Source organism: Peromyscus leucopus, chromosome 8b, assembly GCF_004664715.2.
Source record: "Peromyscus leucopus breed LL Stock chromosome 8b, UCI_PerLeu_2.1, whole genome shotgun sequence".
In the NCBI taxonomy this organism is placed as follows: domain Eukaryota; kingdom Metazoa; phylum Chordata; class Mammalia; order Rodentia; family Cricetidae; genus Peromyscus; species Peromyscus leucopus.
Window position 1 is genome coordinate 69,630,960 of NC_051086.1, and position 14,675 is coordinate 69,645,634.

General features: G+C 40.6%; 2 protein-coding genes across 3 annotated transcripts in view; both read right to left on the reverse strand.

Annotated features, from left to right (window-relative positions):
* Brip1 (BRCA1 interacting protein C-terminal helicase 1) overlaps positions 1 to 4,059 on the reverse strand; it is a 143,595-nt gene extending 139,536 nt beyond the window's left edge. The window contains exons 1-2 of the mRNA XM_028878291.2: positions 3,870 to 4,059; positions 1,550 to 1,675 (exon numbers count right to left, since the gene is read on the reverse strand). Of these exons, the coding sequence (XP_028734124.1) occupies positions 1,550 to 1,645 (96 nt within the window). The 5' untranslated portion in view covers positions 1,646 to 1,675; positions 3,870 to 4,059. The remainder of the gene's footprint in view (positions 1 to 1,549; positions 1,676 to 3,869) is intronic.
* Positions 4,060 to 7,992: 3,933 nt separating this feature from the next.
* Ints2 (integrator complex subunit 2) overlaps positions 7,993 to 14,675 on the reverse strand; it is a 51,409-nt gene continuing 44,726 nt past the window's right edge. For both annotated transcript variants that reach the window (XM_037201612.1, XM_028878290.2), the window contains exons 20-25: positions 12,844 to 13,042; positions 11,393 to 11,644; positions 10,973 to 11,080; positions 10,737 to 10,842; positions 8,659 to 8,835; positions 7,993 to 8,546 (exon numbers count right to left, since the gene is read on the reverse strand). In XM_037201612.1, the coding sequence (XP_037057507.1) occupies positions 8,377 to 8,546; positions 8,659 to 8,835; positions 10,737 to 10,842; positions 10,973 to 11,080; positions 11,393 to 11,644; positions 12,844 to 13,042 (1,012 nt within the window). In that variant the 3' untranslated portion in view covers positions 7,993 to 8,376. The remainder of the gene's footprint in view (positions 8,547 to 8,658; positions 8,836 to 10,736; positions 10,843 to 10,972; positions 11,081 to 11,392; positions 11,645 to 12,843; positions 13,043 to 14,675) is intronic.

A 14,675-nucleotide genomic window follows, 5' to 3' on the forward strand; every position in this document is an offset into this window, starting at 1 on the left:
GGAATGGTGCTGCCCAAAGTGGCCTGGGTCTTCTCACATCAGTTAAGACAATCCCCTACAGGGGCAGGAGAGATGGCTCGTCAATTAAGAACTCCAGCTGTTCTTACAGAGGGCCTGGGTTGAATTCCCAGCACACAGCATGGAAGCTCACAACCGTATGTAACTCCATTTCCAGGTACCCAGTACCTTTTTCTGGCCACCTCAAACACCAGGCATGTACATGGTGCACATATATACATACAGGCAAACTAACACACACACACACACACACACACACACACACACACACACACACACACACACTGAAAAAAAAAGATAATCTCTCACAGACATGCCCACAAACCCAAGGTAGACAATTCTTGATTGAGATTCTTTCCCTGGATGATTCTAAGTTGTCAAGTTGATGATAACTATCACAATCATCAAAAAAAAAAAAAAAAATATATATATATATATATATATGGACAGGCAGTGGTGGCGCATACCTTTAATCCCAGCACTTAGGAGGCAAAGACAGATAGATCTCTGTGAGTTCAAGCCCAGCCTGGGCTACAGAGTGAGTTCCAGAAAAGGCACCAAAACTGCACAGAGAAAGCCTGTCTCCAAAAACCAAAAAAAAAGTACAATATTTCATTCACAAAGCTTAAACATATGTAAAATACTCTACATTGTTAAGGATAAGTACATTTGAAATTATTCAGAAAAACAAAAATTGCATCCGTACTAAACATGCAGGCTTATTATTCCCTAAATATCTAATACATAATTGTGAATATCACAATTATTTACATAGCATTTATATCAAGCAGGGTAAGCAATCTGAAGATGATTTAAAAGTCTATGGGAAACTTACTTGTGGACTATCTACAAATAGTGCACCATTTTACATAAAGGAATTGCACATCTACAGATTTTGTTATCCAAGTTGGGTCTTAGAACCATTCACCAAAATATACTGAGTGTAAAGACCATCAGCTGTACAAGTGTGTGGACCAGAGTCTGGATCCCTAGAAGGCATCTAACAAGCTCTGTTTGAGGTCCACAGACCCATACGCCCAGCACTACAGTGGGCAGAGATAGGAGATAGAGGGCTTGCAGACTGTCAGCCCAGCCAAAAACAACAACGGAAACCAAGTTCCAGATTCAGCTGAGACTATGCCTCAAAAGAAAAAGGTAGAGAGTGACTGAGGATACTCAACACAGACACATTCTCTCTCTCTCTCTCTCTCTCTCTCTCTCTCTCTCTCTCTCTCTCACACACACACACACACACACACACACACACACACACACACACACATGCGCACACACGCACACTAAAATCAAAGGAGCTGAGAGTGCTTTTTAGATGTTCTTCTTTATATCCTAACCAAACATATACAGCTTAGGAGTTATGGATATTACTTTCCAAAAAGCAGGTGCTCTTCCAAATGAATCCAGCAAATAGTAGCCCTCATTTTGTACCTGAGAACAGTTACAAATTCAATGTATACTTGGAATCATGAGCTACAGCATCTTAATAAAGACTTAACTGATGTAAAATACTTACAGAACTCATCATAGCAAGCTGTGCTGGATAAGCTTTACAAGGAAAGTTAATCTTCACCCCACCAATAGTGTATTCCGATGACATTGAGGAAGACATTTTGCTTTCTTCTTGACTTTAGATACGTCACTGCAAGAAAAACAATAAAACCAACACTGAGGGGCTGGAGAGATGGCGCAACAAGTTAGGAGCACTTGCTGCTCTTCCAGAGGAACTAAGGTAGATTCCCAGCCCCCACATTAGGCAGTTTACAAATGCCTGTAACTCCAGCTCCAAGGGATCTCACACCCTTCTCCGGCTTCTGCAAGAAGCTGTGTTTCCCTGGCACACCCATACAAATAAAAAGTATTTATAATAAAGTATTGAAACAATCTCATTCATGGGAAGCCAGACACCTAGCAACAGAACAGAAGTCTGACAATAAAAACTGCGATTAATAAGAGCGTATACCAAAGCAATGGAAGCAAACAATTTCCTAGTCCTGTAAATAAATCTCGGGGTCAAGATCAGGTACCAGAGTCTGACCGTCACCTGGATCTGGCACTACTACTCGATGACAGATTAGTTATGTGACTTCAGGCAAATCACTTAACTTTTCTAGGACTCCACATCCTCAAGTGCAAAATAAGAATAGCAACAGAATCACCCCGAGAGGACTGCTGTAAAGGTTAAATAAAATAACGGAGAAGCACCCAGTATGTGGCAGAAGACGCACAAGTCCCTGGAACAACTCAGACGGCCCAGCATCAACTTCAGAAGGACAGACTGCTGAAGAAGCTCTGCGTCCCCTAGCCCACTCTCTTTTCTCTGAGTCTGAACATTCCTATTTCCCTTTTCACACTTTCCCACCCAGAAGAAGAGAGGAACGGACAAGCAGTCAAGAAGCGGAGGATGTATCTGTGACCTATCATTTTACTTCTACGGTCAAAAAAATTCTTCTCTGCAATAATACCTTATTTTAAAACCATTGTAAAGGAGAAAGTAACTTTCCACAGTAACATTTTTAATTTCTTAACCATCTTTTAATTTACTGGGGGAGAAGGAGGACCCACATGGCCTGGCACGTGTGTGGAAGTTAGAAGACAATTTGCTGGAGCCAGAGTAGAGTCTCTCCTTCTACCACGTGGGTCCAGGAATTAAACACAGGTCTTCAGGCTCGGGTGTGCCTTTATCTATTGAGCCGGCTCCCTGGGCCAGCACAGTAATTCTGAAGTCAGGAGACTACAATGGAAAGAAAATGGATTTGGATCCCACTGTTGGCATCTGCCTAACCTCTCAGACACTTTCACCGACCGAAGAATTTTTGCAACTGTGAAAAAATATATATATATGGTAAATTCAGTCTGGGAATGGAGATGGTTAAGACAGATTGTTAGACAGATCATGAAGTCAATAACAACTTTAACCGCTACCTCTGAGCGCCAAAAGAATCACTCCTCAAAGATATTTTCCAGTTTTAAATATTGTTCTGTCAGACAAGACCTGCACAAAATCAAGCCGACATCAGTCAACATTCCAGCAGACAAGACTAACTGGACTCAGTGGGTGGGGGGTGGGGCAACATGAAGGTGGAAGAAGGCATCTGAAGGGGTCCAGGGGAGTGTGAAGGATAGGCTAGGGATGCATATGATCAAGATACACTGTATCATGAAACTGTCCAAGAATAAATAAAAGATTCTTAGAAAAATTATCCAATCACTGATTCTATCTGTAAACCTCTGAGGGTTAATGGACTCTAATTTCTTAATCTGAAGCAAAACCTCAATACTGTTTTACTAAAATTAACCTAGATGGCAATCTATGCCTGCAGCTGTGGCAACACTCAAAACGTGGGAGCTTCCCTTGTAGAGTGCATCAAGGAGAAACAAACTTCCAGATGTGGTGGTGCAGATTTTTGACCCCCAACAATCAGGAGGCAGAGGATCTCTCTGAAATCGAGGCCAGCCTGGTCTACATAGCCAGTTCCAGGCAAGCCAGGACTGCGGGGTGAGATCCTGTCTCTTTAAAAAAAAAAAAAATCTGTCTCCCGCCTAGAAGTACTGCGGGGGCCGAGGGCTGGGGCTACTTCCCGGCCTGCGTCCGCACACGGTAAGGACAGGGCCCCTGCTCCTCAGCTCTCCTTCCCCACGCGCCCAGCTCCCGCACAGTCAAGGAAGCCCCGGCCGAGTGACTCTGTCCCGCAGGACCTGAGCCCGCTAGCGCAGGACTGCAGGCGCCTGCCCCCCGCCGTCCTTCCCACTCGCCTGCGGCTGGCTCCAGCTCCGGGAGAAAAGGAAATGCTGACGTTCGGGGGGAGTTCACGAGTGGGAAAGGTGCCCCTCACCTGCGTCAGGCGCGGCCAGGTGCCCAGCCACGGCCACTCCTCCTCCTGAACGCTGCAGCTCAGCGGCTCCACACGGACGAATTCGCGCCTCCCGCCCCTCGGCTCCCGGTGCCCAATCGCCGAGCACGCCAGCCAATCACGTCGCGGCCGGAGAGTAAACAGCCAATCATCGTGCGAAGTCGACGCTGTAACACCCAATGGGAGCCTGCGAAATAAGTAGAGCCCCTCAAAGTACTTGGCGGCACCGGAAGGCGATCGTCCTCAGCGAGAAATACTGGAACAGATCTTACAGGTCTGCTTGAAAGAAAAACTCTCGTACCACTTTTGGAAACAGATGATTTAACCTAGACAGTCAGTTTTCTGATGACTGGGAGACTAATTTGCAAGGGTCGGCGACCAACGAAAAGGAAACATTTTTCCTCCGTTGTCTTATCACGTGACTAAACTTTCCTAAGGTTATATAGCATCTAAAGACGGGGGCCGGGGAAAGGGAAGCAAACTGTGCCAGAAGTACCACTGCTGTGCCGAAATAAGTGAGGTCACATGACAACTGGTACAGTATTCCGTGATAGTCAAGACTTTCTCGGATATTAGAATCTGCGGCGGATAATCTCTCCAGATCACTTCGACCTAACACTAAGGCTTACGGACCAACATACCATTTTATTCCTTGCCAAGAAATACAATTTCCTCAAAGATAAGGGTTAACCTTGACGTTGACAAATTAATTTTTGGCCATTACTATTATCATATTTTTATTATATATATAGATTATATATTGCTGTCGTTGTTGTTTGTAGCCTAAACTTTACTCAACTACTACTAGTGACCCCAAAAGGCAAAACCGTGAGGTAGTTTACGAGAAGAAGCAAGAGAAGACTGTTTGCCTTGCTTTCGATTTATCTTCATAAAATGATGGAATTTATGACCATAAAAAAAATAAATTTACCTTTGACCTAGTAGCTCAGTGCCCGAAATGTATTCTAAAAACATAATCTAAAAGTGATTAATTCCTCACTTGACAAGTGTCTCTTTGTAACATTAAAAAGTTATATAGTCCTTAGTCTAGTAATGGAGAGAGTTCTGATTTTCTGATTTATCAGTTCAATAGATTAGTCAATAAAATGATAATTAAACTTTTTTGGGGGGAGGGGTTGGTTTTTCGAGATAGGGTTTCTCTGTGTAGTTTTGCACCTTTCTTGGAACTCACTCTAGCCCAGGCTGGCCTCAAACTCACAGAGATCCACCTGCCTCTGCCTCCCAAGTGCTGGGATTAAAGGCGTGCACCATCAAGGCCATAAACTGCTTCCAAAAAAAAAATAATAATAAAAAAAAGTGCACTGTGAAATTGTGTTTAAAAAAGCAGATTCCAGGAGCTGAAGAGGTGGATCAGGGTTAAGAGCAGGCACTAACTACTCTTGCAGAGGACCAGGTTTGATTCCCAGCACCCACAAGGTGGCTCCAGTGATTAGGGTTCCATGGCCCTCTTCTGGCCTCCACTGGCACTCACTGTACATACACATAAAAAGAAACCTCAAAAAATAAACTAAAAACAAACAAAGCAGATTCCAAATTATGTTAGGAATTAAGTAACATGATAGTATGTTGAAGATGGAGTGGTTTACTGTTATAATGAGCTGAAGCATTATTTATGAAATCCCTCAAATACCTCCAGATTGTTACTTCCCTCTTCTTGGTTTTTGTTTGTTGGCACTGTTGAGCATCAAACACAGGGCTTACACACGCTCAGCAAGTGTTTGAGCAATGACCTACAGCCCCAACCCTCTTAATTCTTTTTTTTTCTTTTTCTGAGACAGGGTCCTTTATAACCCTTGGCTGGCCTGGAGATCCCAATATAGACCATGCTGGCCTTGAACTCAACAGAGATCCTCCTTGCCTCTGCCTCCCAAGTGCTGGGATTAAAAGCACTTTTTACCATACCCAGCTAAAAGGATTCTCTCTCGTTCTCTCTGTGTGTCTCTCTCTGTCTCTGTCTCTCTGTCTCTGTCTCTGTCTCTCTCTCTCTCTCTTGTGTATTCCTGGCTGTCCTGGAACTCACTATGTAGACCAGGCTGGTCTCAAACTCAAAGAGATCCACCTACCTCCCAAGTGTTGGGATTAAAGGTGCATACCACTTAGCCTGACACTCTCCCAATTGTTAAATAACTACCCTCATTTTTCTCATGTGAACTCCTAAGACTTTCAGTTGATTCCCAGAGATTACTCTCCTTTGGCCTTACAGAGATACATTAAAGCCTTGGAACCAGGCAGTCCTAGGGCCTAAGTCTCCCTTGGTCCCCTTTTATATTAACATTTGTGGAATAAAACACAAAACTACAGTTTGTTGATAAAGAATGAATATTTATAAATCAATATTCAAAATAGTTGCACACATCTGTTTGACTTCAATAAAAAAAATCACATTGTGACAAAGTTTATAACCTTAACTTAAGATACATGAATATTAACATTTACTAGTATTATTTACACATTTTATTTACATTATCAACAAATTGGATGAAAAAGCCTGTTATTACTTTAACACAGTAGGTCATGACTAGTCTTTGAAAATTAATCCACGAAATGTGTGCTGCATTTCATTATAAAACATACTTTGAACGTTTCTGAATTCCTAAAGAATTCTACTATTCACACAAAACATTCCAGAAAGGCCTCATTTAAAAACAAAACAAGAGCAGTTGTATTTAATCTTAAGAGATTACAAAACTGCATCATTTAAAAATATGAAAATTTTTATGGTATATCTTTAAAGCATATTCTTTTACTCTTCACATCAAAATTACTTAATTGAACATTAAGCATCTAATAAAAAGTTTATATATATATATATATATTCCATCATGCATGATACTATGCACTTCATGATTGGAAACTGCTATAAACTGGTTTGAACAGAACACCTTCATGAGGTAGGGTCAGGGTCAAAGAAGGACAGTAAGATGTGACTAGGTGTTAGTGGAAAGGATGAGGCTAAATTTCTTTTTGTAAGACAAACTTTCCTTTTAGCTTGCTACCTTCTTCAATGAGAGGTCTGTTTTGAGTGGGGCGGCAAATGACTGAGGTATTTCTCAGAGAGCAAAGTAGTACCTTCTACATTGGCTACTTAATTTTTAAAAATGATTATGGTTATCTGAATGCATCTACTTAATCATGAAGTTACTAAAAGAGGACTGCAAATTTCAGCAACACAGTATTTTCCACATTATAATTTTTCCTGAGGTTCAAACACTGTATTTTCTTACTCAAAGATCTCCTCAAAATAAAATGTGAGTTATATTCCTGATGATGAACCAAGAGCTCTATTGGGGTTTATTGCTCTAAAATTCATTTGATACATCTTTGCTCCTCTGAGAATTAGATAATACAACATTATAAAAATAAATTTAAAAAAGAATAAATGAAATTTACTTTCAGGTTATTCTTTGCACAAAGATGTTTCTGTAACTACGATCAATATCTTAAAATTTCAAGTTATTCAAGTATCTCTTTAAACATATGGCTTCATATATTAGGAAAAATTGAAGCAGACATGTGAAATCTTTTTATCTTCATCTGTAACTCCAAGGCAGTCATTTACTCGGCTTTTTTTTTTTTTTTTTTTTTTTTTTTTGGACAGGATTTCTTTATGTAACTCTGGCTGTCCTGGAACTAACTGACTATATAGACCAGGCCTGCCTCAAACACAGAGATCCACCTGCCTCTGACTTCTCCCCAGGGCTGGGATCTAAAGGTGTGCGCCACCACACCTAGCTTACCTGCCTTTATTAAAGCCTTCTTAACTACTGTTTCTCACAAACTAGAGTTCCAACCTGCATTACTACAACTTGCATTACAAGTCTGTGAGATTTCTGAGTAGTTAACTGGTCATTTTTCCTGAATTATTCCTTCCCTACATCCCTTTCTCCTTTCTCCTTCCTCTCATTCCCTCTTTGTTGAAAACTATTAAAAGCTCACAAATATGAGGGATATCCACAGGCTTTTTTTTTTTTTTTTTTTTTTTTTTTTAAGATAGGGTTTCTACTGTAGCTTTGGAGCCTGTCCTGGAACTCGCTCTGTAGCCCTGGCTGGCCTTGAACTCACAGAGATCCACTTGCCCCTGCCTCCCGAGTGCTGGGACTAAAGGCGTGTGCCACCACCGCCCGGCCACAGGCTCATTTTTATAAAAAAAAATTAAAGGCTTGGAAATCTTTCTTCACTTCACGAGCTAAGTGCATGGCCCAATCCCTTTCTAGAAATGGGTTTCTTAACGTATTCCCAATGGAAAAGAAGTTCAGCTGCTACAATATAAGCATACCATCAGAGCAGATCCAAAGATATGCCAATCAAACATAAGCAAGTATAATTCTCAGAGTTCTAAATTATACTCATGTTGAATTGAATCATTTCAGCAATTCCCAAGATTTCACTATTTCCATTCAGTTTAGAGTTGTCATAAAATCCAGGTTCCTGTTGGGTATATGCAGCAAACAGCTGCATTTTTTTTTTTTCAAATTCCACTAACACTCATGTTTATTATTTCAATTATTGTGCTTTCAATACAATGACAGAGCTGGACATCAGGATCCATGCTTCCAGTGTCCCTGGATCCATTTTTGTAAGACAGATCTTTACAGATTTGAGACCATCCGCTTGGTTTCTCCTTTATTTGTTGAAGACCTACAAAATAAGGGAGGAGAAAGGATAGTTAAGGCAAGATATTCTGAAATGAATATGGTCTTGTTTGAAACATTAAAAAAGGAAACAAAAATGAAAAAGAGGTACCACTTACGTGTGATGATTGGATCAATGTCTCTGGTCTGAGTGGCAACATCAGAGGCACACACTTGGCCTATTTGAATTAGCAAAGACATAATGTCCTCATACAGTGGAGGAAATGCTCGACAAAAGGAGACCAAACTTGGAAGAGTTGGCATGAAGAAAGCATACCGCTTAGCCTGTGTCAGGACTGTCGGGAAGAAATGGAACAGAATGACTTGTTTTACCTTCAGAACAAATTCATACTGTGTTTTGTGCTGGGAAAACTATGCTTTAGAGGATGCTGCTCACTCGATGTTAACAGCCCCCACTCTACTAATGAGTCACCATCAAGATCCACATTTACCACATCCCAGCACTGCGGTAAGTACAGCGCTTTCAGTACTTCACTTAGTTCTCCCAAATGTATCACAACAGCTGTGCATGCAGCTGAGAGGAACTTTAAGCAAACTCTAGAGAAGGTATAAAAGCTGTTTAAAGCCCAGCATAGTGGCACTCTTTTCAAAGATCCCAGGCCTTGAGAGACAGAGGCAAGCAGGTGTCTGAGTTTGAAAAGTTCTTGCCTAGTACATGCAAAGGCTCTGTGCTTAATCTCCAGTCCTGAGGGGAAAATAATGCTGTTCCAAGTCATGCAACACTTAGTGGTAAATCTGGGACTAAATGCACTATGAACTCTTTTTTTTGTTTTTTGTTTTTTCGTTTTTCGAGACAGGGTTTCTCTGTGTAGCTTTGCGCCTTTCCTGGAACTCGCTCTGGAGACCAGGCTGGCCTCGAACTCACAGAGATCCGCCTGCCTCTGCCTCTGCTGGGATTAAAGGCGTGCGCCACCACCACCTGGAGTGCACTATGAACTCTTAACCACTATAAATTATTATAACAGAAGGTGAAAATAATAGAAAGAAAATGAACAAACTATTGTGAAACACTGTGAACACTGAGAACACCTTTTAAAGGACTGAATATATTCATATTTTTTAAGTAATTTGTTTTTATACCATTTTATTCTACAAACCAGAAGGTGGTTAAAATACAGGAGATGGCCAGGCAGTGGTGGCACATGCCTTTAATCCCAGCACTTGGGAGGCAGAGTCAGGCGGATCTCAGTGAGTTTGAGGTCAGCCTCGTCTACAAAGCAAATTCCAGGACAGCCAGAACTGTTACACAGAGAAACCCTGTCTTGAAAAAACAAAAAATAAATAAAATAAAAAATATATGCATATATATATATATACACACACACACACATATATATATATATATGATACGTTGTAGAATTTAAAGAAATAGCTAATGAATTTATGACTGTTTTGTTTTGAGATAGAGTTTCTCTATGTAGCCCTAGCTGTCCTGGAACTCGCTCCATAGACCTCTGCTTCCTGAGTGCTGAGATTAAAGGAGTAAGCCACTATCGCCTGGCTATTTATGACATTTTCAAATATTTTTCTTCTGGAATCGAGCACACTTAGTAATTTCTAATTTGTGTTCTAATTCTACAGATTTTATTTTCATTTATTAAAAATGTATTATAACATATATATAGAGAGAGACACACACAAAAAAAACCCCACAAAAGTGCCTACCTATACTTCCACACTAAAAATCATATTTGTAAGTATGACATTTTTTAAAAGAATAGTAATTCAGGTTGGGGTTTTAGCTCAGTGGTAGAGCACTTGCCTAGCAAGCACAAGGCCCTGGGTTCAATCCTCAGCTCAAAAAAAAAAAAAAAAAAAAAAAAAAAGAATAGTAATTCAAAGGATGGCACAAGTAAAAGTAACAGCAACATATACTGTGTTATATTGACTCATAAAAACACCAAAAAATTGAGCATAGGAGCACACGCCTTTAATTCCAACACTTGGGAGGCAGAGGCAGGTGGATCTCTGTTGAGTTTGAGGCCAGCCTGATCTACAGAGTGAGTTCCAGGACAGAGAGAGCTGTCTGGAACATACATAGTGAGACCCCCGTCTTGAAAACACACACACACACACACACTCACACAAACACAGGCTGCCAAGTCTTAAAGTTCAGAAAATACACATAGTAGTAAGCATTATTAGATGCTTCTGTTGAGGTTGATTGGCTACACACCTGTTAGCAAAGTTCCCATGACATTGACAGCTAAGCGAGCCACACTAAGTGACTTGGGTAATGCATACTGGATACACAAATGAGAAAGCAGCTGTATAGCAAATATCTGGAATACAAAATCCAAATGTTACATATTTCTTTAGAAAAGTTTAAGTGCTAAAAATTATAAAATGTTTTCTCTAATAGCCAACTGAAAAGTAATCAAGTTTTTCTTCAAGTTCTAAAATGGTCACTACCTGTTTTTCAAGTTCAGGCTGGGCAATAAGCTCTGGTATGAAATCCAGACAGATGTGCATAGATGGGATCCCTGCAACCGTCAGAGACAGAAGTTCACATGGATAGCCCTGTCTCAGGAAGAAGGGAGAAGTCAAATACAAAAGCACAAGTGAAGCTTCCCTTCCTCTGCATAGCAATGCTCTGAATAGCAAGTGTCTGCGACTGTCTCTGGAAATGCACTTTCCTGATACATTAGAACAGAGAACACAGATAAAGTATTTGAATATCTTATCAGTATTGTATTTGGAATTTGTAGTTTTCTATATATTGCAAAGGACCACGATCCTTTCTCGTGTTCAAATGATCTATTAATTTAACAGATAAAGCCCTCAAGAAAAACATGAAATTCAAACATTCCACCTTACTCTTTGAGCACGCACCTGAAAGTGGACGAGTTTAGCAATGTTGGGGTCTGCAATGTACATTTGGTGCAGCAGGCAGCAGATAAGGCACTGGACTTCCCGGAGGTTACAGAGCAGATTCTCTTCTCCTTCCTCCACTCCCTTGTTTGGAGTGCTGGTGGTAATGACACTGTGAGCGTTCCTGAGGGAGATGTCTGGACTGGCACCTTTTGCCTTTTCCTCTTCAGTAGGCAAACAAATCTCTAAGAGAATCTGGACTGCTGCACTATCCTACAAGATGAAAAGTGATGTAAGAAGTCTGAGAAGTTGCGGGGAGGGAATGGGAGGAGAGGAGGGGAAATCACAGTTGGGATGTAAAATTAAAAAAATATAATAGTAAAGAAAGCCATTGCCCTAGAACAAACCAATGTATAAACAACAATAAAAGAGACTAGAAGACGAGAGAGATGGCTCAGCGGTTAAGAGCACCAACTACACTTCCAGAGGAGCTGGGTTCAATTCCTAGCACTCACACGGCAGCTCACCACTGTCTAAGTAGCTCCAGTCCCAGCAGAACTAACCCTCTTCTGACATGGTACACAGACATAAATGCAGGCAAGCACCCATACACATAAAATAAAATAAGCATGTAAACAAGCACCTGGCACACTTCTGAAGGCTCATAGAGCACAAGGCAGAAGCAAAGACTTGAGCTCATGAACCTCTATGGGGCAGGTAATCTGAACCAATGGCCTCCAGAGCAGACCCGAACCTAACCCCCTTCCTTCCTCCTGCTCTCCACTTTCCTCAGAATCTTACCGGCTGTCTCCTCCATTCTCCAAGTCACTTCACAGAGCAGTACTTGAAAAGTGACCTGTGTGAGGGTCCTGAAATTTTATAATACCATGCATTCAACTTACTTTTCTGTTTATAGTCTGTCTCCAACATCTGGTTTCCTTTTTTACCATCTTATCTTTAAAAACAAGTAACCAAAGTTTGTATCTCCTTTACTACTATGTTCCTGGTCCTAGAATAGTATTTGACACACAGGTGTCCAATAAATATGTATTGATCAAGTGAAGATAGAACTTAAGACTGGCTAAAGGCTTAAATTTGTTAAACATAAATTTTATTAAAATATGTATTAAGTTTTCATAATGAAAGTCCACCTGATACTCAGAAGCAAAGATGGTATTGTTTTAGATTCTAAAATAAAAGGAACACACAATGTCAATAATGTATATATAGGGCACAATGTGTGATCTACTTATTTCTAATAAATACTTATTTAGTTAAAAACAAACATTGCCGGGCAGCGGCACACCTTTATTCCCAGCACTCAGGGAGGCAAAGGCAGGTGGATCTCAATGAGTTCCAGGACAGCCAGAGATGTTATAGAGAGAAACCCTGTTTCAAAACCCACCCCCCCAAAAAAAAACAAAACAAAACAAATATGCCATTTGACAAAATTTAACTTTAGCAAATTTTACCTGAGCAGCCAATAATGCATTTTTCAGCTCTTCTCTGGTAACTTCTGGGGCATCAGTCTGTCCAAGCAAACCTATTGTATTGTTCTGGGAAGGCCTATCTTGCTCTGCTGTCTCCTTCAGATGGGCACTAAGGTAAGCTTTAGATGCAAGGAGATATCCATTCAGCATGTGTAGAGTAATATCCATCAGTGGGGGGCACCTAAACAAAGAAGAAAATTTATCAGGAAGACTGTCAATTTAAAACTTAGTTAGAACTTAACCAATTCAATTTAAAACATTTGAAAAATCCAGCTTAACAACTTTCCCCAATGAAATATTCATTCTTAAAGGTCTAAGCTGGGTGTGCTGGTACTTGTCTATAATCACAGCACTGGGGAAGCTGAGCCAGGAGGATGGTGAATACAAGCCAGCCAGGACCACAGAGCAGGACCACACACCCTCTAAAACAATAAATAAGGGCTGGAGAAATGGCTCAGTGGTTAAGAGCACTGGCTGTTCTTCCAGAGGACCCAGGTTCAATTCCCAGCACCCACATGGCAGCTCACAACTGTCTGTTACTTCAGTTCTAGGAGATCTGACACCTTCACACCAATGCACATAAAATAAAGTTAAATAAAATTATTTTAAAAAAATAAAATAAAACAATAAATTGTATATCTAATTTTCTGTATTTCAAGATTCATAAACACCATTATTCATCTTATCAGTCAAAATAAAATGCAATTAAGTAGTAGAGAAAGAGACTAGCTTTTTGTAGAAAATGATAAAGCAGTAAATCTCTTAGATTCAAGATTCAAGCCTTCACAAAGATATATTCTATTATTGACTAAGATAGTGAATTGACTAAAACAAATTATTTATTCTTTCTACTCCTAAGCAAGACACTTCTGTATTCTTTTTTTTTTTTTTTTTTTTTTTTTGGTTTTTTTGAGACAGGGTTTCTCTGTGTAGCTTTGCACCTTTCCTGGAACTTGCTTTATAGACCTGGCTGGCCTCGAACTCACAAAGATCTGCCTAGCTCTGCCTCCCAGATGCTGGGACTAAAGGCGTGCACCACCACCGCCCGGCAACACTTCTGTATTCTAAAAGTGAATGAGCATCCATTTAATCTGGACAAATTATTTACTGAGCTTCAGTTTTCTCATCTATAAAATGGGTACACATCAGCCTGGCTGGTGGAGCAGGCCTGAGGCAAGAAAATCACAAATTCAAGACCATCTTGTGCAATTTGGCAAAAGTCTACCTGAAAATAAAGACTATGAAAGGGACTGGGAACGCAGCAGCGCAGCAAAGCACTTGCCAAGCATGCACAAGGCCCTGGGTTTAATACCCAGCACTAACACAAACACACACAGTGGAAACACTAGGAACGGCCCTCCACCTATGAATGCATAAATAAACTGTTGCAGTTTTTCCAAAAATAAAAGACAAAAATGACTTGAAATATTTTTTAAAATCTTAAATGTCAAATTAGACATTTGAATCAGAGCTTCTGGGAAGTAATTCTGCTAATCCATGTGTGACACTACCCACTAGTCAAGAGAGATAAGGTAGGACTACGAACACCAGCATGGGAACACTGAGAACATGCAGAGTTTTGAGGAATGGGATCATCCCTGGAGTACCACTGAATGCTTTTCCTCTGGTTGTTGACTAACTGACTTTGGACTCATGATCCTCCTGTCTTGGCCTCCAATACACATTTTCATTTTTTATCCTGTGTGTGTACGTGTGTGTGTGTGTGTGTGTGTGTGTACATGGTGCCTGTGGCTGAACACGCTGAGCAAGTGCTCTGGTACTGAGTTACAGCCCCGGCCACTTGCATCTCTTTA